This window comes from Pan troglodytes, chromosome 2 (genome assembly GCF_028858775.2).
Source record: "Pan troglodytes isolate AG18354 chromosome 2, NHGRI_mPanTro3-v2.0_pri, whole genome shotgun sequence".
NCBI classification, from domain to species: domain Eukaryota; kingdom Metazoa; phylum Chordata; class Mammalia; order Primates; family Hominidae; genus Pan; species Pan troglodytes.
Window position 1 is genome coordinate 183,853,877 of NC_086015.1, and position 23,293 is coordinate 183,877,169.

General features: G+C 37.1%; 1 protein-coding gene across 4 annotated transcripts in view; it reads right to left on the reverse strand.

Moving 5' to 3' along the window:
- Positions 1 to 23,293, reverse strand: part of CCDC39 (coiled-coil domain 39 molecular ruler complex subunit) — a 260,910-nt gene that overhangs the window by 71,364 nt on the left and 166,253 nt on the right. For 3 of the 4 annotated variants that reach the window (XM_003310126.6, XM_063806406.1, XM_063806408.1), the window contains one exon: positions 4,323 to 4,469. The exons of the other annotated variant lie outside the window; for it this stretch is intronic. In XM_003310126.6, the coding sequence (XP_003310174.2) occupies positions 4,323 to 4,428 (106 nt within the window). In that variant the 5' untranslated portion in view covers positions 4,429 to 4,469. Of the gene's footprint in view, positions 1 to 4,322; positions 4,470 to 23,293 lie in introns of those variants that run through there. 4 annotated transcript variants of the gene reach the window in all.

Genomic DNA, 23,293 nt, shown 5'->3' on the forward strand with positions numbered 1-23,293 from the left:
AATATTTTAAATGTATATGGGAATAGAAAGCAGAGTATAAATAACTGCTATATACGCATCACCTTGATTTAGCATTCATATTTTGCCATGTTAGCATCATCTGTATCTTTTGCTCAAGTAAAAAGATAATCAAAGACATCATGACATTACATCCCTAAATACATGAGCATGTATTGGTAGAAGAGTGGTTAATGTTATCTAACATAAGCACAATATCATTATCACACCTATAAAAATCAACTATTCTTCAATATCATCTAATAACCATTTCAGATTCATATTTCGACTGTCCTAAAAATGTCTTTTTACAGTCGATTTGTTTGTTACTATAGTTCTGAAATCCTCCTGTAGGAGCTTTGTCTCTTTGTGCCTACATTGTTTTCCATAAACTTAATCTTGTGGACTTAGTGCCTTTAAAGACTAGAATTAGCAAAGCATTTTATTCCCCCTTTCTACAATGATTAAAGGCTGGGGAGAAAGGCTCAACTTGTAGAAGAAATTTGACCTGCATGTAATAGTGGAATTTTAGATATAATGACATTTAATCCTTTATAAATGATCATTACTTATTTTATAATAGTGTAGTCATTCCAACTAATGAAAATGTTAGTATTCAGCTTATGTTAAGATGGTACATAGTTATTTATACTTGGGATATGTTGTGGCAATGCTGCTTTCTAAAATTATTGGTGTTGGGTCAAAGGTGGGGAGGGAAATGGCAGAACAAGACTTCCAGCAATCAGCCCTCACAGAAACATCAATTGGAACAAAACTATTCACCTACGAAAATACCTTCACAAGAGCTAAGGAAACCAATCACATTTAATTACCTTTTAATACAGCAAAAAATAAAAATAAAATAATTGGTATTATCACCCATGTATCTTAAAATTACCTAATTTACCATCCCAGTTTTTAATATGAATACTGAGCTGCCTCGACCTGTGCCAATGAGTTGAAGCACCCCTCTCAGTGTCAGCTGTAGCTGCCAAATGCATGACTGTGGAGTCTTTTTCATCTTTCCATTAATTTTACTTCTAGGAATATGTCCTACAGAAACAGTTACATAGGTAAGTTCCATGCCCTTATACCACATGGGCATAAGAAGTCTAGCAACTGAAGCTCTGAGGATCCCATGTCTCATTTCTCAAAGATTCCATTTCCTGAATTTGAGGATAACAATTATATGATATTTACTTCTAGACGAAATGCCCATGCTTTCTCCAAATTCTACAATTCTGCCTTAAAATGGTATCTCATCACAGAATCTCATATCACCTAGTTCTCACTCGAATTCTACAAGTTCTAGACCATAACTCTATTTGCATTCATCCAGATCTAGCTTTGGAAACAAAACCCGTAGTTTTATAAGCTTTGTTGTTGAAATGCTCAATTTAATTCCAACATGCTAAAGAAGATGTTACCCTTTTACTGTCTTATTCCCTTAAATTCACCAAATCAAGTTGCACAGGCTAAAACATAAAGTTTATTTGTTCTGCAAAAATAATGTAGAAAAAATACTTCTATGTATGAAGTAAAAGAAAAAGATGTATTTCACCTCCATGCCAATCCTACTTGTAAGAGAGTACCACTGTTTAGTGTTTACCTAACCAGCATTTTTAAATGAAGCTATAAATATTTACATATGTCAATTTTGTCCTACATAAATATAATCATATAGTAAATATTATTCTGCAAATCCATTCTTTTCACTTAACAATAGTGGCCATGTTTCCATGTCAGTACATTTAGATCTACCTTAGTCTTTTTACAGAAGCTTAAAATTCAGTATTATCAATTATAACTTTATAAACAGTGCTGCAATGCACATCTTGACAATACTGCATTTCATCAATTCTGGTTATACTTTTTTTCACATTTTTATATCTCTGAAATCGAGATGCATCTTTTAATCAATGAAATTAGATTTGGTGAAATATGACATAATCTTGCATACCTATGTAAATATCTCTACAGGAAAAATACTTAGAAGTAAAATTAATGGAAAACAGATTTAAGCAATTTTATTTTGATAGGTAACACTAAATTATTCTTCAAAAAGGCTTTACATATTCTCCAAAAATATGAGAGTATCTTTGCATACCTGGATATTATGAAATATTAAATATTTTACAATATAGAGAACAAAATACAGTATCTCATAGTTAATGGACATTTCCCTAATAAGTGAGACTCAGCATCACATTTCTTCTAAGAATTTCTTTATCATATTCTTTGCCCAGTTTTTCCCTACTCAGTGATCTTATTGAATTATAGCAGTGCTTTCTGTGTTATGGATAGTATTCTCTCTCTCTCTGTGTGTGTGTGTGTGTGTGTGTGTGTGTGTGTAAATATTTTTCTCCCAGTCTGTTTTTGGAGGCTTTCTGTTTAACTTTGTTTGTAGTGTATTTTGCCATACACACCTCAGAAACTACCCTTGTTGCCATCAGCATGCTTCCTACTCAGCGGACTCTTTCATCATCAACTTACCCAATCTAGCAGCAGCATTAAACTCACCTGTTCTTTCCCTGTTAAAACATTTTCCTCTCTTGGCTTTTATGAGTTTTTCTTTCCTGTCAGTTTCCCATTAACTTTATTTATCTCCTTTGCTGCTTTATCTTGGCCCATTTGGCCACGCAACAATGGTATTCCTCAAGACCCAAAGCTGATCCCTCTACTCTTCTCTTCTTACAATTGCTTCCTAGGTAATGATATCCATTTTCATGTCTTTAAATGCTATGGTAGGTGTATTAGTTTGCTAGGACTGCCATAATATCATACACTAGGTGGCTTAACAGAAATTTATTTTCTAACAGTTCTAGGGGCTAGCAATTCAAGAGCAAGGGATGGTTTCTGGTGAGGCCTCCCTCCTTGGCTTGCAAGATGGCTGCCTTCTCACCGTATCTTCACATGGTCTTTTCTCTGTGCACATGGATTGCTGGTGTCTCTTTCTCTTCTTATAAGGATACCACCAGTCCTGTTGGATTAGGGTTCCGCACTTCTGACCTCGTTTAACCTTAGTTCCCTCGGTAAAGACCCTGTTTCCAAATACAGTCAAATTGGGAGTGGCTTCAACATATGAATTTGGGCAGGGGAGGGGCCCAACTCAGTCCAAAACAGCTGATATTTTCTTAATTTTATTCTTAACATTTCTCTAGCCCAGATCTCTCTTCTGTTCTCCAAACATACATCCAGCTGCTTACTAGACAATTCTGTCAAGATGTCTCATCGATATCTTAAACCCGATTCACAGGTCTAAGATAGAATTCTTGACTTCAACTGCACATATTTCAAAGCTGTTTCCCTGTCTTTTCTACACAGCCAGCACACCGCCATCTACTGAACTGTATAAAATCAAATCCTGACTGTGATTACGGATTCCTTCCTTTTCCTTACCTCCCATCTTCAATATATCACTATTACATCTCACTTTCAGCCCCCAAAGCTGTACTGATCCTACTGCTCTCCATCTCCACTGCCACTACTCTAATTTAGGCTTTCATCACCTGTCACTACGTTACCAAAATTGTCTCCCCATCAATCTGCCCACCTCTGCTCTTGTTCTCCTAAAAATCCATCCTCCCTTTAGCAATTAAGGTAATCTTTTCTTTCTGACATCAAATTCCAAAATGTTTCCAACATAAAAAAGGCTGAAATAGTTTTAGTCCTCTAGATCTAGTTGGTACCTAGATCCTGCCATTAATATTTGCCTCTTCATATGTTTATCTCTCTATTCATCCATCAATCCATATTATTTCTTCATGTATTTCAAAATAAATTCTAAGAATCAATACACTTCCTTCTTAAATACTTTACCATGCTTATGGTTACTTTTGTTTACATTTCTCCTCTACAGTGAAATTTACATACAAAGAAAAACACAAATCTTTCATTTTGACAAGTGCATGACTTGGTTAACCTAAACTACTCTCAAGATATAGAATATTACCACTACCACAAAACATTCCCTCATGCCTCTTTCCAGTCAGTCCCTCCTCTCACCTCCCCAAATCCCCAGAGACAACTATTTTTCCAGGGTTTTTTTTTTTCTATTGTAAGTTTTCTTTCTTTTAAAATTCCAAATAAACAGAAAGGTACCATATTGTACCAGTTAATAATTTATTGCCTCTCAGCTCCAAATTCACCCATTTTTCCTGTTCTGTTAAAACAGTATGGGCTCTTTAAACAGTTCTCTTTTGGCTGTTGGCATAAAATTAGGCTTTATCAACAGAGGGCATAGGAGAGACATTGCAGAAGGAAAATAGATTTTTTTTTTTTTTTTTGCTTTGTTTTGTTTTTCTTTCTGGTTTCCATGAGCTCACCTGGCAGGCTCCTGTAGCACGCACAGCTTCTCCAGCCCCTGGCTCCTGTGTTGCACACAGCTTCTCCAGCGTCCAGCCCCTGCATCACAGGCATTTTCTCCAGCATTAGGCTCCTGCAGTGCTTGTGACTTCTCCAGTTCCCAGCTCCTGCAGTGCGAAGCAGGCAGCAGCATCCAGAAGCTTTCCTTAGCACCCCACCCCACTCTGAACTCTTCACTTGGGCAGTTCTGTAGCAGAGTGCCTCTGGTGAGACATCTCCCAATTAATAGATTTCCCTGGCATCATAAAGAATAGATTTTCAGCCAGTTCCACTGCACCAAAACAACTCTGCCATTCACTGAACCCTGCGGTGGGGGTGGAGGAGTCTCTTCCTTGGGTACTGTATTTCAGCTTTAGGGATACTGGCTGCTCCTTATAGCTGCTATTTTTATATTCCTTAGAGCTCTTTACATCTTAACAGTCAACCATTGTGACTCTTATCCTCTGTATAATGAACAATTTTTATATTAAACTTTCTCTATTAAGTTACTATGTGGTTTCTTTCTCCTCACTGGACCCAGATTCATACAAGGACAGTTTGTACTTTCAGAAATAACATGCTTTTTTTCACTCTGCATAATGTTTTTGATATTTATCCATAATTGTGGTACATAGCAATAGTTTGTTTCTTTTTATTGCTGTGTTGTTTCCAGGTTTGGATAATTATGAATAAAGCTATTATAAACGTCCTTGTACCAGTCTTTTAAACACATTTTTTATTTTAGAATAGTTTTGGATTTACATAAAATTTACAAAGATGGTAAAGAGAGTTTCCAGATACCCCTCACCAAGTTTTAGTTTCCCCAATGTTATTATTTCACATTGTCATGGTACATTCATCAGAATGAAGAAGCCAACCGTGCTACATTACTATACACTACACTTGACTTTTTTGTTTTGTTTTGTTTTAGTTGGAGTCTCACTCTGTCGCCTAGGCTGGAGTGAAGTGGCACGATCTCGGCTCACTGCAACCTCCACCTCCTAGGTTCAAGTGATTCTCCTGCCTCAGCTTCCAGAGTAGCTGGGATTACAGGCGCCCGCCACCACACCTGGCTAATTTTTGTATTTTTAGTAGAGATGGGGTTTCACCATGTTGGTCAGGCTGGTCTCGAACCCCTGACCTCGTGATCTGCCTGCCTCAGCCTCCCAAAGTACTGGGATTACAGGCGTGAGCCACTGCGCCCAACCCAGACTTCTAGTTCTTCCATTAATGTTCATTTTCTGTTCCAGAATCCAATCCAGCATATCACATTGCATTTCTTGTTATATCTCATTAGTCTCCCTTGTGTCTGTGATAAGTTCTCAATGTTTTTCTTGTTTTTCATAACCTTGACAGTATTCAGGAGCACTGACTCATCTAATATTGTGTAAAATATCCCTCAGTTTGATTTTGTCTGATGGTTGTCACATGCTTAGGCTGGAGTTAGGGGTTTTTGGAAAGAAAACCACAGAGGTTAAGTGTCCTTCTCATCACATAATATCGGAGGTATATTATGTCTCCATGACATCACTTGTGATTTTATCTTCAGTCATTCTGTTAAGGTAATGTCTGCCAGGTTTCTTCACTGTAAAGTTACTATTTTTTCCCATCCATACTCAATTCTTTGGAAGCAATTCACTAAGTTCAGCCTGGTCTCAAAGGAGGGAGATTAAGCTCTATCGCCTAAAAGAATAATATCTACATACATTATTTAAAATTTTTTGTAAATAATACTATTTCTTCTTTATTTGCTCAATCTTTTTATGTCACTATGGACAAATGCGTATTTTATATTTGGGGTTATAATCCAAACAATGTTATTCATTTTGTGGCTCAATTTGTTCCATCCTTGGCCATTGGCCCCTGTGTGTCTTTGACATGCCTTCATCATTTTGTTTTTGTTTCATTTGGTTTGTTTTTGAGCACCTCCTTACTTTCTGGTACCACATGACTTTTCAGGTTCATCTTGTATTTTTCCTAACCCAGCTTGAGAATCAGCCATTTCTCCAAGGAGCCCTGCTTCCTTTTATGGGAGAATGGTGTTTAGAAACCAAAATCTGGGGTCTGGGTATGTTTGTTTTTGTGGTGGTGTCATTGCTTTCAGGTCCTCTCAGAGTCAGAGCTAAATAATATACGTGTGTACATTATTAACCCATGAATTCATACATATCTATCATTGTTTTTGCTTCTGTATGCATAAGCTAAACACTAGCACATATTGCTATCTCTGACTCTCACCCAGTACCATAAAGCTTGTACTAGCCTTCCCTTTTTACCTATTTATAACTTTCCTGCTAGTCATGAGAAATCTTGCTCCTACCATCCATTATTCATTTACTTATTTTTTCCAGCCCCAGTATACATTTAAAGTACTTTCAGAATTATTAACCTGTACTTCCAGTACAAGTGTTTTCATGGACATATGTTTTTATTTCTCTTGAATAAATTCCAAGAAGTGCAATTGCTGACCATAAGATAGGTGTTTGGCCAGCATGGTGGCACACACCTATAATCCTAGCTACTCAGGAGGCTGATGCAGGAGGATTGCTTCAGCTCAGGAGTTCGAGACCAGCTGGGCAACATACCAGGACCCTGTTTCTTAAATAAAATTGTTCTTAAAAAGCTAGATGCATGATTAGTTTTATAAAAACACACCAGAGCTTTTTCCAAAGTAATTGTGCCATTTTAAGAGTTTCTTTTGTTAAATCAAATTTTTCCCAGGTTAAAACTCTTCAATGGACTCCTAGTTTAGTTAGAATTAAATCCAAACTCCTTAACTGGTCTACAAAGTCCTGTGTGATCTGACCTCTGCCTATTTCTCTCATCCCATCTCTTGCCAACTTTTCCTTCACTAACTACATTTCAGCCACACTGACTTTCCAAAATTGTTTCTCCAGAGCCTCAAAAAACTGACCAGGCATGGTGATTCATGTGTGTAATCCCAACACTTTGGAAGGCCAGGGTGGGCAGATCACTTGAAGTCAGAAGTTCAAGACCACCCTGGGCAACATGGCAAAACCCTGTCTCTACTAAAAATGAAACAATTAGCCAGGCGTGGTGGCATGTGCCTGTAGTTCCAGCTACTCAGGAGGTTGAAGTGGGAGGATTGCTTGAGCCCGGGAGGCAGAGGTTGCACTGAGTCGAGATCACACCACTGCACTCCAGCCTGGGCAACAGAGTGAGACCCTGTCTCAAAACAAACAAACAAAAAAAAGGAGTGTCTTCAGATATGCTGGTCTCTCTTCCCAGAACATTTTCCTTCCCTAATGGCTAGGTCCTTTATTATTCTCCAGGGCCCCATATTCTTCAGTTTATATATAAATTTAGAGACACTTCCCTGCCCATTTAATTCAATACAGTTTTTCCTAGTTATTTTCTCTCATGGCAACCTTTTCACATTTAGTAATTACCTTCAAACAACTTACCACAATTAGTAGTTATGTTTCTATTTGCTTATTTTCTATCCTTTCAACTAGACTACAAGATGCATGACAACAGGAACCATATGCATTTAAAAAAAATTTTGCTTAAGCTTAGTGGCAAGAAGCATATGCATTTTGTTCACCCTATATTCAGAATCTAGAGTAATGCCTGGAACATAATAGTAAAATCCATAGAAAGAATAGATATGACAAGAGTTTTAGATTTGTATGGAGTTATATCTGTCAGTCGTTTCTTTGGTGATTTTCATGTTTTGTGCTACACTGAGGAACGCCTTTCCCAGATTATTTTAAAAGTCTCCAATAATTTCTTCTCATACTTATATAATTACATATTCTACAGCAAAATTTGTAATGCACATGAAATGCATGTTCGTGTGTGAGAGGAAGCAGATTCATAACTCTTTTTTCAAAACAAATAGCAATACACCATTCATTAAATAGTTTATCTCTCTCCTTTGATTTGAAATGCATTCTTTTTATATTAAATTCTCACACATGGAAAGATATGCTTCTGGATGTCTGGTGTTTCGTTGATTTATTTATCTTTACAAAAGTGCCACACTGTTTTGATTAGCATAGCTTTTTAGTATGGTAGGGCAAAACATACTACCACCAACATCACAACTATTCTGTCTAGTATCACACACTTTCACCTCCAAATAAACTTTGGAATTGAGTTGTCAAGTTTTTATTAAAGAGCCCTAGGCATTTTCACTGAAACTTTCTTGAATATACAGAATAATTTAACAACTGAAACTTTTATCATATTGTCTTCCTACCCAGAAATATGTACATGTCTCCATTTGTTCAGATCTTCTTTTATGTAATTAATTCTTAATATACTTGCACATGACCAGATTCAGAGCATTTCTATAACCCCAGAATTAGAAGAAACCTCCAAGATTTCCCCGACTACAAAATGTACATCAGCAACATGCAGTGCTTTTACACTTCCACTGATTAGGTACTCACTACCTCCTGAGGAAATGCATTTTATCACAACAGATAATGAAATAGATAATGACTTGGATAATGAAATAAGTCACATAGGGAAAATGTCAGAGAGGTTCTGTAATTGTCCTATTTCATAATTTCCTTATCTACACAAAATGCTTTTTTAGTGATGATTATCTTGATCAGTATGTATAAAAATTTTTAAATGTGTACAATTCACAAGTCTGTATCAGATTGTTGGCTGTTCTGTTGAGCACTGTTAATTAAGGAGATGGATGTAAGTCTTTATAAAGGGACATTAACCTCACAGCCAAATATTATGCAATATTTCTGAAATCATTGTTACTGTTTTCAGTGTTTTCATCATTGTTCCTGGCACATAGTAATCTCTTGATTAATACTTACTGAATTAATGAATTAATGAATGGATCATTCTTATGGATTTATTTCTCCTAATAACAGAGAGACATAACTACATTAAAACAAATTTTCTAATGCAGAGGTACAGTAAAGACCTCTCTAATTACAGATTTTCAATATCCTTTTCTGGGAAATACACATTCACAATTTGTTTTTGCCCATGATAACCACTGCCTTGTTAAAAAAAATTATGTAATTTACTTAATATTTTTAAGGATATGTATGTATATTATTATATAATTAACCTGGGTACAGGGGTGTGTGTGTGTGTGTAATTAATTTCTGTAGATGAGTGACTTGAAACAAAAGCTAACAATTTTCTGTGACTATTTCCTACAACCCAAGACAATGAAGAAAAGACTCTTTATATCAAAGTATTCTTACATATAAGTAAAATAGTCCTAAAAATCAAAGGAAATCGCTAAACCAATACTTTAAGAAGCTTTGATATTCAGAGGTCCACACTTTTACTAGTGAAAAAAACATACTTTACTGATGTTATTCATTTACTCTGATCCAGTAGATGGTGCTACATGTCTGTATATGTAAAGTATCACAGTGCCTTTTTTCTCTCTTTTTTTTTCCTTTTTTTCTTTTTTCTTTTGACCCAGAACTCTCATCAAGGTCTACTATTATAATGAAGATCATTATTCCTGACATCTGAGCCAAATCTTTGGGTGCAGCTTTAAAGATGTACTTAAGAAGAAAACCCCCTAGAAATAATTTTGGACCAGATACCAACCTAACAATTTATTAACATTTTTCGCCTCAGTTCGTTTTTACTTTAAAATGACAAATCTTTGACCCCACACAGAACTCTCTGTCAGTCCATGAAAAACATCTAGATGCAAAATCATAATCCCTCTTATTCTTCTAAACACTGCTAGTTGCTATTGTTTTAAAGCAATCAAAATAATGATAATAATTAATAATGAAAGTTCAAATTCAGGATCGTAATGGATAAATCAGCTTGTTACTCAAGTTATAAACTTAGATATATAAAAATTTATAAATGAAGTTTTTGTTGAATCAGTGATTAATCTAGTCACATAAATTAATGTTTCTTTATGGATCATAAAAAACAGAAAGCTTTAGAAAAGCAGGGATGATAATTTTAAGTGTCAGCACAAATAACCCATATCACCCTGCAACCTACAAACAATTAATTTATGTTTCCTATTTACTCTAAACACAACTAAACTTGACATATAATCTGAATCAGAAGTTATCCATTTTTTGCCTCTTTTGAGTTTGATTTAGTGATGATGAGAGCTGTGGTCACTAATCAGTGCTATAGATAATACAGGTATTCATAATCTGCTGACACAAGGCTTAATAAAATGGCTTTAGTTGATGAACGATACCCCTTTAAGGGTTAAATTCTAATACAAATATAGAAAAATCAGAAGTAACCTTTCAGATGACTTATCATTTATGCTTTCCTTCATTCATATCTCCATTAACTCTTTTACCTATCTTTGAACAAACTCAAGGAAACAGGATAGAATCGGTTACTCCTAGGTACGTTACACAAAATAGAAAAGCACATGATCTTTATCGAGAGAATGACAACTTAATGAAAAAGACCAAAAATATATATAATTAAAATGATCAATTATAATATAGGCAAGGTGGATAATATAAATCAACTTAAATATCTCTTGGAAGATGAGGTCAGAGTAGGGTGCTGCCGACACCTCCTTTGTATAACTAGCCTAACTAGAGGTGATAACATTGACCCAACGACTAGATGAGCCGTAAAGGGATAGAACTTCCTAAGGGAAGTAGCTTCTAAATTCTTACTTTTTTGAGATATGATAATTGTCATAAGTAAAGTTCTTCATTTATAAAAGAAACATTGCATTCGTTCAGACAGGATCTAAGCCCTTAAGTTACAACACTGAAAAAAATGATTATCCTTTCCTTGAGTTTACTATCAAGTGGAGAACTGACCACAGAAGCTGCCTGCTATCTGGACTCCTGACCTCCATAATTGATTTCTCTAATATCATCTCCATACCTCTGCCGAAGTGATTTTTCCAAACCTCAACTCTGAGTACATCACCCCTTCCCCATGAACACTCCTCCATGGCTCTCCATGACCCCCTCTAACATGGCATATAAGGCCTTCCTGAACCGGCCCCTCCTTCTTCCCCAGCCTTACCTTTCACTCACCTTCACCTTAACACTACAATTTCTAGCCCGACTAATTTTTTTTCCCTCAAGTTCTCTCTCACTTCAGTCTTTCACACATCTGTTCCCTCTGCCTGGGTACTCTTTTCACATTTGCCCAGCTAATCCCAACCTTCTCTAACCTATATGTGCCCCCCAACACCATATTTTTGCTATCATGGCACAGTCCTGCCTCCTTGAGTTTGTTATACTTTTTGTTTCTCCTGGTCTTCTATTATTCTAAAAGCAACATAAGCCAGAGAGCATCCACCTTATTTAGCACTGGCTCCCTAGCGCTAGGTACACAGTAGACATTCATGCGTTCATTGTATTAACAGTCATTGAGCACCTAATATGTGACATGCTCTCAGTAGAGAGTGATAGGGACATGTATCTGTGAACAAAGAAGACTCGAATGTTGCCTTCCAGAACTTTTGTTAAATTAACAAGAGCAGACCAAGTGCACACAGTACGGCAAGGCTGTCAGGACTCATCAAGGCAAGCACTTCTATGTCTCCAGGTGGGAGGGCAGCAGGGGCAGAGGAGCCACCCAGGAAGAAAAGCCTCTTACCTGAAGCTTTTAAGATAGTGATACAAAGGTTCCCATAAAAAGTCGGGTGAAAGTGCATTCCACGTGGTGGGAATAACAATAAAAAGACAATAATGTAGAAATTCCTGAGTTTGGCTGGGGGAGTACAAGGAACTACTTGTAATTAGTGGAGAAATACCAGTAGTTTAACACTGCTGGTCATAGGGTGACTTTTGTGGAGTAACATTTGCCTGGGAGAATGACATGACATAAGGCAGGACGAGTTGAAAGATACCAGATCACAAAAATATTTTCTTGTAGACAATAAGCATAAATTGAATAATTTTAAATGGGCAAGATGAGAGGAAAGGAGAATATGAAATAGGGGAAGAGAAAAGAGGCAGAAAGTAAGACTTTGTGACTATTTTAAAGGGGGGCCAACCAAGAGGATGCTTTTCTCATTGTGTGAGAACTATCAGGGACCAGGGGATTTGGGGTGAAAAAACTAACCCCCAAATCTACCAGCAATATTGTGCCACAAGTAGCAAAGTTTTCAAAACCTCTTTAAGATCACCTTATAAAGTGTAAATATGTTTTTGCCTAACTTTTCAAATGCATATATATTCTCCAACGTTCCTAACAACCACACTCTTTAAGGCATCAGAGTATATATTAACACCTACGAGTGCCTGTGTGTTTGTAAACATCAGCTAATTATCCGGGGTCCACGGGAAGACCAGGCCTCAGCACAGGAAATAAAGAAAAAAGGGGCAGGAATTCTATGCCCCGTGTCTTATGCTGCACTAGCTGTTAGTAAAAGAAATATTGGCAATGACTTTCTTTGCTTTCAGTGTTGCTCTTCAAAATTACACTATCTTTCATTTCCTTCCTTGCTCTTTCTTGAACTTTTTTCATGTTCTTTACAATGAGCATGAACTACTCTTATAATTAAAAGAAAAATACTTTCTAACAACAATGATATGCCCAAAAAAAAGATCCTTGGAGTAAGAAGTAGTAGTGAAAACAGCAAACAAAAAACATAACCCACCGTGTAACCACTGTATAGAAAAATGCGGGGTAAAGATACAAGGAAATGTGTGTTTGTCATGATACTGTACACACCATCCATGTGAGCACAGCACAAAAACAAGGCTGGTATGAGGCTTCAGCTTGAACTTCCATGCTGCTATACGGAAAAAGCAACCCTCCACTGGGCTGAGACACTTGGCTTTCTTATAGCTAAGGCTTTAATTTAAGAGACACTGCAGAGAGGTGGCTTGCTTTTATTCTATGAGCTATAGCTCTGCACATAATATATGGGTAAGTTTACTCAAAGCACTTTTTATCAGCTGTCAATCTGTTTCTTAGCTTGCATCTGGCTACATTTCAGGTAGCAAAGGAGAAAGCAGGGATTAGTCCATGGCTCTTGCCCTGGGGGAATTAATTGTTGCTTGTTACTTTAGTGAATTGTATGCGGAAGTAATTGCTGTTCTTCTGCTATATTCTGTGGTTTTATTCACATAAATCCTATGTAAAGCTCATTCTGAGTACAATCTAGTCAGTATATTCAAAAGCGGATGAACTGCCTGTATTCATGTACCTAGATAGTTGGAAGCAGTTATTTGAAAAACTGTCTTACAAATACCATCCCATGTTGACACATTTGTGAAGTTACATTGACTCCTTCATCCTGGAATCTGGTCAGTGTGTCTGCCCATGTCCTACCATAAGCTGAGAATTTTATGCTATCAAATTTTTTTCTTCTCTCCACACTCAATGCCAATTTCTTATTATTCCAATATCATTATCTTACTCCAAACTCCTTTATGAGTGAGTGTCTTAAGTTTCAGTGAGGATTTCTGAAGATACAAACTATTCTACCCTTTCTTATTTTCTTTTAACCCTGCCTCTCACTAAGGTTCATTGAAGGGTAGCTAGTAATGGTAGGGGAGAGACAGAGAAAGAGGAAGAGAAAGAAAGAGAGAGAGATGCACACATTAACCAACAGTTTTCTTTTATGAACAAGAAAATTGGCCATTTTCCTATTAGCATATGAGGAACCTAAGAATGTCTCTTGTTGTCAAGGCAACAGCTATTCCTTGGGTAGCTGCAATAGAAAAGAAACCAGAGCAATCTTTATAGGTTCAAGTTTTTTTTATCATCAAATCATAGAAAGGAACCTTGGGCATCTACCTAGCCTATTCTCCTGCCTTTAGTTAAGACCCACAAAAATAATGTGAAACCAACACAAAAACAGTCCTATTTTATATGCTTCTGAAGATCTTGCATAGCTTTCCTTGTTAATCATTTGCAGTGTTTTTCAGGGCATATTGCAAATAAATTTTTTTCAATCATTCTAACTTAAATCTTTCATGCTGCAGCTTGAAATTTGCTTCCTACACTTCCATTCTCAGTAGAAATAAACCATTGTACACTTTCCTTTCTAAGAATCTTGGCCAAACTTGAGAAAAATAACAAAATTATCTGTCTTAAACTCCTCAAAGTGAACAATGCTAGATCCTTTATCTTTCAAACCATTGGTATTGTAGGTCTCCTCTGATGAGTCTTATACTCTGCAAGACCATCTCTAATTAGGGAATCCAGTCCTGCCTCTTAACTTTCATAGAAAGCTGGCCAGTGGCACCCAAAAAGAACAGAACACCATCTAGTTTCAGTCTGTCTACTCAAGTATCATTGGTAAAGTTTTTATCTGTGGAATTATGTTCATTGTCAGATGGTTTTAGTTGCTGTTTTGCACAGTATGGCTAATACAACTTTGACTGGTTTGTGCTGACTGGTTTGAGCACAATCACTCGTTCCACATCTGATACTTGGAAAACTGATTTTATTCAAAGGACTCTGATATATAGACTATTCTTTTTCCTTGTAAAATCATATTTTCTTGATTCTTTCTTTCAAGATGAAATTCACTCCTTTCTGAACTCACAGTGACAAGTTTAGTAACCATCCTTTCAGTTCCCCTGTACATGTCTCTGATTAATATATGCTGAGCACTAGACACAGGAAGGCATCCTGACATTTTTTAAAAGACATCCATATTGGCCGGCCAAGCAGAAAATATTTATCATCCAGAACCAAATATTTCTTTGTTCTCGCTTGATTTCTTGCATCATTTTGACCTATTACCTTAGTGCTTCAGCCATAGATGCCATATTTTCTGGTCCTACTTTTCCTCATCTTTGAAATGAAGAGGCAGCAAACATAGACTAACAGCATTTATTGATCCCTTAGTCTATACTAGGCATTTTTATTTTTTATTTTTTATTTTTTTATTTTTATTTTTTTTTAGACAGAGTTTCGCTCTTTTGCCCAAGCTGGAGTGCAGTGGTGTAATCTCTGCTCACTGCAACCTCCATCCCCCAGGTTCAAGAGATTCTCCTGCCTCAGCCTTTCAAGTAGCTGGGATTACAGGCGCCCACCACCACACCTGGCTAATTTTTGTACTTTTAGTAGAGACGGGCTTTTGCCATGTTGGCCAGGCTGGTCTCGAACTCTTGACCTCAGGTGATCCACCTGCCTTGGCCTCCAAAGTGCTGAGATTACAGGCGTGAGCCACCTAGCCTGGCCTACACTATGCACTTTTTAAAGCACTTTATATTGTCTCATTTTGGCTTCACAATAATTCTGTGAGGTAGATATTTATTGTCATCACCATTTTACAAAAAAAGAAAACTGAAGCTTAGCATGGTCAAGTAGCTTTCCCAAGATAACACAAATACTGGGTGGTTGAGCCAGACTTTGAGATAAGGTGATCTGATCTCTCATACTCTTAACCACTGTTCCATGGGGGCAGGAAAATGAGTACTCCACTTACATGCTGCTGTAAGGAATAAAGATTGGTAGAATCTTTCTGGAAGGTAATTTGTTAATATGTTATCAAAGTCTTTTAAAAGATGCATATCCTTTGCTCCAGTCCTTTTTTTATGTTACAGATATCTATGTTGTATTTGCAGTGTGCCAGTCACTGCTCTAAGTGTTTTTCATATATTAAAAAACAAAATAATGACCACACCATGAGGTAAGTACTAATATCTTCATTTTGTAGAAAACCAAACTGAGGCAATTAGAAGCTAAGTGATTTTCCCAAAATCTCACAAGTCTTCAGGTGTGAAGCTGAGTTGTAGCTACAGAATCTAAGTGTCCTTAATCACTGCACTATCCAGTAGTTTTAATTTTAGAAATCAAGTCTTGAGAAGTAATTATGTATATACACAAGACATTATCATTATAGCTCTGTTCCTATAATAAAAAAGTGGAAAGAAATGGTTGTAAATTCATATGGCACTCTGTAACAAATAAATACTTTGTTGTAGAGGAAGCAAGTACTATATTAACATCACACATATGATATATTGATAACAAAAGAGAGTAAATGAAATAATGTTATGACATATCTAGTTTTTATTTTAAAAGTAGGCATATATAGGCACAGAAATAAACTAGAAAAATATACAAACAAACTAGAAGAACAACAAAAAGTTAACAGTAGTCTTTGGGTAATGAGGTGATAGGTGGTTTTTTTATTGAATATATATTTTTTCTTTTTTCAAATAATGAAAGTATATTTCTAAATAGCAAATCTTAATTTAAAAGTAATCTAAGGAGGTTGTAATGGAGTATGTCTGGGGTCTTTTAGACAGTAGGGTGGTGCTTACATTGTATATTTATAGGAACAGCCATGCTTTAACTTTAACTGGAATTCTAATCTCCCTAGTCAATCCTTTGTTGATATCATGCTGGCAAACAAGAAGGATTACCTGGCTTGTTTTAATGACGATTTTATGTGATCTGAGTAACTCCTAATGAGAATTTGGAAACTCTTGCCCCAGATCTATCAATATGACAAGCCATTTAACTCCTTTTGCTACATCTCTGCATTCTGTTGATGGTGTTAGTGACTTTAAGATCGAGTAATGGTTAAGTGCCAAGTTCCAGTCATCAGTTCTCTTTGGTTCCATTGCTAAATCCACCACTTAGTTTAGCCATATGACCTTGAAGTCTATAGACTTTATTTTCCTCATCAGTATATAGGGGTTTTGAGATAATTAACTGAAATAACATATGTAAAACACTACTATGTAGGGCACATAGTAGTTACTCAGTAGATAGATGGTAGCTATTTTTATTAATAGCCTTTGTTATTGTTCAATGCTCATTTTTAAAAGTGCATGTGAAGCATAGTAGCTCACATCTGTAATCCCAGCACTTTGGGAGGCCGAGGTGGGAGGATAGTTTGAGGCCAGGAGTTCAAGACCAGCCTGGGCAACATGGCTAGACCCTGTCTCTACAAAAAAAAAAAATAAATAAACAAAAATAAGAAATTGAGCTTGTAATAGTGGCACACAACCCAGCTTCTTGGGAGGCTGAGGTGGGAGGATCCCTTGAGTCCAGGAGTTAGAGGCCACGGTGAAATATGATTGTGCCATTGCACTCCAGAGAGAGACCTTGCCTCTTAAAAAAATTGTGCATGGGAGATTCTCTAGTAAAAGCTACTATGCACTTTTTATGTGGTATTCTCAATCGAAGAATTTAAATTTTTCTTTGGCAGAGAGATGAGGAAAAGCAGGCTATCATCTATGAGTGGATCTATTTAAATTTGTTAAACTGCATGTTTTAAATGATCCCTGTGGTTTTCTAAGGCCAGTTTTCATGATCAATGTGATTAGCATATCTATTTCAATTAAAAAAATGATTTTTATGAAACTATTTCAAATTCATAGTCAATATACACTGATTGTTTTAACTATGCTATAGACTATTAGCTTTTACATGTAGATAAACTCTCAAATCAAGATGTGGACCCTCACACACCCTAATTATCATCAGAAACTAATGCTATATTGTTTGATGCCTACCAGTTTCCACGGGAAAGGATTATCAGGTTAAATTATGTGTCTTATGTGCAAGAAGAATATCAATGAAATACCTTTATCCCATAGCACTCTATGGCTATTTCCAAAAAAGACTTCCATGTTTATATGCCAACATAAGGAATGATGAATGCACACACATATGCCTTATTTTTCAATAAATGAAATTAAGAGGGTGGTATTCACCTCCTAACACTGTTTCCTCTGAGCTCAAAAGAAACAGCTTTGGAAAAACTCTAGCTGTCTTTTGCCAATAGAGTTGTCCACCAAAATCTGAACCGGCTTTTCAACTGGGTCTGGTTGTGTGAGGCAAAGCAGGGCTTGTGTTGTCAGACATCTCTCTACCTCTCCCCATGCTCCACATTAGCTGAGCCTCACTGCCCTTCACCGTAATCTTCCCAGGCCTGCTGTCCACGTTGGCTGAGCCTCACTGCTCCAACAAGTAATGCACTTCCCACACAATGGAGGCATGGCAGGAGCAGTGTGAAGGAAACCAGATAATGCAGTCACAAGCTTGACAGACTTGCTCCCTTTCGAGTGGTACATTATGAACTGGCCAAGTGAAACATGAAGGTATTATCCTGTCTTATCTGCTGGTTGAATGGGGTGCAGCCTCCTTCATGGTAAGGTTTTTGGCTTGTTGCCAGAGGATTCTCACTTTTGCTGCTTCACATATTCACCCAGAGTCCTGCCTCTTCACCTCTGTTAACTATTTTGGCTCTGACTTGCTCCAGAATGAGAAATGAGGACATGTTGGGTCCAGGTGATGACTCTGCCAAATGGGTTTTATGAATCACAGGTCAATTCTGAAGCTGATTTAGAAACATCTGCCACTGTAAAGTGAGTTTAGGGAACCAGGTTACATTAAAGAGAACTTGGGTTTCCTACACTTATCTGCCTCCACAGAATTGGCTTTAGTCTTTTCCCAGAGAAATATATCATTTTGGGTCATAATTCCCTATCTGAGAGAGGAGATTGTAAACACACACACACACACGCACACACACACACACTCTTCAGAGTCTACATGAAATGGATTCAGGTTTGGGTTTTACAACAAGATTCCAAAGTGAATATGATGCCAAATCTGTAGCTTGAGAATGACTGCCCATAGAATTCCTAGTCCCAACTAAAGACAAACTCAAGGGCTAAATTTCTAAGTTTATGAGCCTCTCTGATAAAGCAAAAACACCCTTAAAGCCTAAAGTTCCTTTTATAGTTGGCAATAATTAACAATAAAACATATAGCACTGCTTTTGATAAGACACCCATAATGGGTGCCTAGTTTTTATTAAACGTTGTAAGTAAACAGCTGAGTCTGCCAGAACCAAAAGCATAGCCCTTTTTACATAATAATTAATTCTACAAAAGACCAGCACACAGACCATCATCCAGTTATTCCTTGCATGATCCTAAAGAAAATTACTTGAGGTAGCTAAGGTTTAGTTTCATTATGGGTAAAATGTTATCTCTATCCCATAAAAATTTGCTAAGGATTAAAGGTAGGTAAAGAGCCTAGCCCAACACCCAACCAGTGTAATGTAGGTACCCAGTTCAGGTCAGCTTCCTTCTCTTCCCTATTCCTTTGACTTCTTTGCAAACAACTGGATTGTGTATCACTGTATCAAGAGATCTTAATCAGAGCAGAGAGCAATCAGCATAATAAAAAAGGGTCTATAAGAGCACAGTCCAATTTACTTATTGGTTCAAATTGCTGAAATAGCCCCTGGATTTAAAGGCTCAATTAATGCACACCATCCTAGGATTTCAAAGGTGTTTATAGGTAATATTTTATTCAAGTCTATAAAGGCCTGAAGTTGAAGGCAGCACAGATTCTCATCTTCATTTTACAGGCACTTGAATTTTTTGAGATTGTGTGCTTCCAAGAAAACAACCAATCTGTGACCAAGATGTAATTAAGACCCATGATTTCTAATTCCCAGGCTTTGACTCCAACCTCTGAAAATGCTTCAATTCAATGAAACTAATGGCACTTTGGTCTCTGGAATTAGATCCTGTTATCAATGACTTCCACATGGAAAGATCATTCCAAAATGTGTAATTAACCAAGAAAATGCAAATAAACCAATTTGTACCTGCTATTTAGAGGTAAGACACAGAAATGGCTTGAGTTTATTATTTGAAAACCTAACCTTTTTCCGCTTTGAATGTAGCTCATGTTCTCTAGTTCACGTAGTTTTTTGCAAAATTTACATTTTCAGTGAAATATTTTAATCATTTGTGATTCTGTTATCAGTGCAGAGTTTAGAATGGAGAGAGAAATACATGTCATTGGGCACAATGTGAAAACACAAAGGTCTTTCAATGACCTTTCACAATTCAACTCAATAAATATTTTTCAAAACTCGACTCTTTACCAGGCTTTATGCTAAGTAGGGTAGGAGTCAAGCTTTCAGCCTAGCACAGTCGGAAATACAGTAACATTTGGCCAGCATTACTGAATGAATGAACCTAGTAGAATGATTAAATACTTATGTATACCTTCTAAAACGCAGACAGTAATCAGTATAATAAAAGAGGTCTATAAGGACACAGTCCAGAAAGGCAACCTAGTGAAAGAAATATTTAAGCAGGACCTGGAAGACAATTTCTTTCAAGTGACAGAGGCTCAATTCAAAGTAGCTTAAGAGAAAAAACAAAACAGAGATTATGGGTTAGCACTGTTGGAACATGGCCTGGAACACCCAGACTCTCTTAGTCTCTTTGACTCCTTAGCCTATCTCTCTGATTCTCCTTAGTCACGAAGCATGTTGGCCTCATTTTCTCCTACTGCATGTGAGCTTTCTCCTTCTGTTTGCTGGCAGAATATGTTTGCTGGCAGCTTTGGGCTAACATAATTCCAAATTAATGACTCAGAAGGAAAGAGTAACTCTCGCCTAACTTCAATATATGAAGGACTCCACTTGGCACATTTGGTTACTTACTTATCCTTGGACCAATCATCGTGGCTGCAAAACTGATGACTTGCCTGGTGTGGGTCATGTCACCAGAATTGAGTCGCTGCTGTGATGACATGCCTTCCAAAAACACATTTTTGCAGTGAGAATAAAACAGATTCTTAACAGAAGAGGGGTTCTGGATAAACAAAAAGAATGAATTCCATTGCACCCTAGAAGACAGACTGGCCACTGTTAAGCTGACATGGAGAAAAAGGCCACTCTAAGCAGGGACAAGAGTCTGAGTAAACAAGAAGAGGGGAAAAGTGTGTATTAAAGGAATGGATGGTATTGGTTAAACACAGCAGGAAAGGATGGAGGGTTGGTTGGGGTCAGATAGATGTGCATATTTGAGCTCTATGAAGAAATTGGCCAGTTGTTCTCTGAGCAATGTATAGGTTTTTAAGGTTTTGAGAGTCACACAATATACTTTCTGTTTTATAAAGGTAACTGTGATTATATTGTGGAGTATATACTGGACAGAAATGCTGAAAGTCAGGAGTTGAGTAGGAAAGGTATGTCAGGCATGGATTTGTTTTGTTTTGTTTTGTTTGTTTTTTGTCTGAAAGCATTAATTTCCTGGGAAGAACTTCTCCTCTGCTTTGTCACAGCGTCCCACATAACCACAAGGCAGGGCCAATGTTGAGCTGTATTTTCTGGGACACAGTGATTAGTTCATGAGTAAGCACGTAACTCAAGCAGGACCAATCTGTGTCCCTTCTAAGGTTTAATACCTGAATCCTTTCAGACAGCATTCTCCAAGAATGTAGACTAAGTTTCCAGTAGCCATCTTGCCATTACATTGAAGCCAACACATGAGAAAAATAAAGGTGAAAGGAAGAAAATAGGCAGAACTCTATTGACATTGCTTCAGCCCTGGATTGAAAGTGTCTTGAAATTCTCAATTACATGTGTCAATATTATCCTCCTTTTGTTCAAGCTCATTCAAACTCCATCTCTTTCATTCAGTGACTAAAAAAAGTCCTGACTTAAAAGAAAAGGCACTTGCCATTTATTGAACACTTATTGTATACAAGGCATGGTGTTGGGTACTTTATGCCCATTATCATACTAAATCTTTATAATAACCTTGAAATGTAGATATTATGATCTTCCATTTTACAGAGGGAAAATCCTTGAGTCAAATAAGTAACTCCCCAAAATTTAGTTAGTTGTTAAAAGTTGGAAATGACATTCTAAAGTTTTGTTCAACTCCAAAGTTTATGTTCTTTCCACTTTACTGTCTCTATGCTACATTGCTTCAGTATCATTAGAAATCAATATTCCAGGTGAGAAATAATAAAAGCCTGAACTAAGGCATGGCAGTGAGGACAAGAAGAAAAGACAAAATCAAGAGATATTTAAGAAAGAAAATCTAGTGATTCTAGATTCCTGTTGATTTTATCAATGAATTTTAAATGTTGAGGAACAGTTAGAAATCTAAGAAAATTCTGAAATCAGGTTAACTTAAGTAAGTATAGGAAGAAAACATGGCTGGAAGGAACAAATCATGTTTCATTTGAAGTGCTTGTTGAATATCCAAGTGGAGCCATGCAGTTGGGGTTTTTTGTTTATTTGTTTGTTTTTTTAGAGAAAGGGTCTCATTCGGTCACCCAGGCAGGAGTGCAGTGGCTCGATCATAGCTCACAGCAGCCTCAAATTTGGGGGCTTAAGTGATACTCCTGTCTCAGCCCACCAAGTAGCTGGGATTACAGGCACACAGCATCATGCCTGGCTAATTCTTGGGGCTTTTCTTTGCACAGATGGGGTCTCACTGTGTTGCCCAGGCTGGTCTCAAACTCCTGGCCTCAAGTATCCCGAAAGCTGGTCTCAAACTCCCTCTTCAGTATCCCGAAGAGCTGGGATTACAGAAATAAGCCAACACACCTGAGAAATGGGTTGTTAAGAACACAATTCATTTTGCAGGGATGCTCTGGGGGATTAAAAAAAAAAATTAAAAAATAAAAAAAGAATACAGTTCTGCTGATCTGTAGGAGGGCCATAATAAATATATAGGCTTGAAAGTAATATATCTATACCAGTGTTTACAGCCTCCACAGTGGATGAGATTGTTCACAGACAGCCCATAGAGTGAGAAGTAAAAGATGGTGGAAAACGGACTCTCTGTAGTCTAAAACATCAGCATTTAAAGAGTAGGCCTTTGTTCATGATAATCCCTCAACCTGGAGTGGTCTTTTTCCTTCATCTATCTTATGAATGTATTGCTGGGGATAGGCCCCCAAATCTGGCCATAAACTGGCCCCAAAACTGGCCATAAACAAAATCTCTGCAGCACTGTGACATGTTCATGATGCCCATGATGCCCATGCTGAAGGTTGTGGGTTTACCGGAATGAGGGCAAGGAACACCTGGCCCGCCCAGGGCAGAAAACCGCTTAAAGGCGTTCCTGTACCACAAATAATAGCATGAGCGATCTGTGCCTTAAGGACATGTTCCTGCTGCAGATAACTAGCCAGAGCCCATCCCTATGTTTCTCATAAGGAATACTTTTAATCTATAATCTATAGAAACAATGCTTATCACTGGCTTGCTGTCAATAAATATGTGGGCAAATCTCTGTTTGAG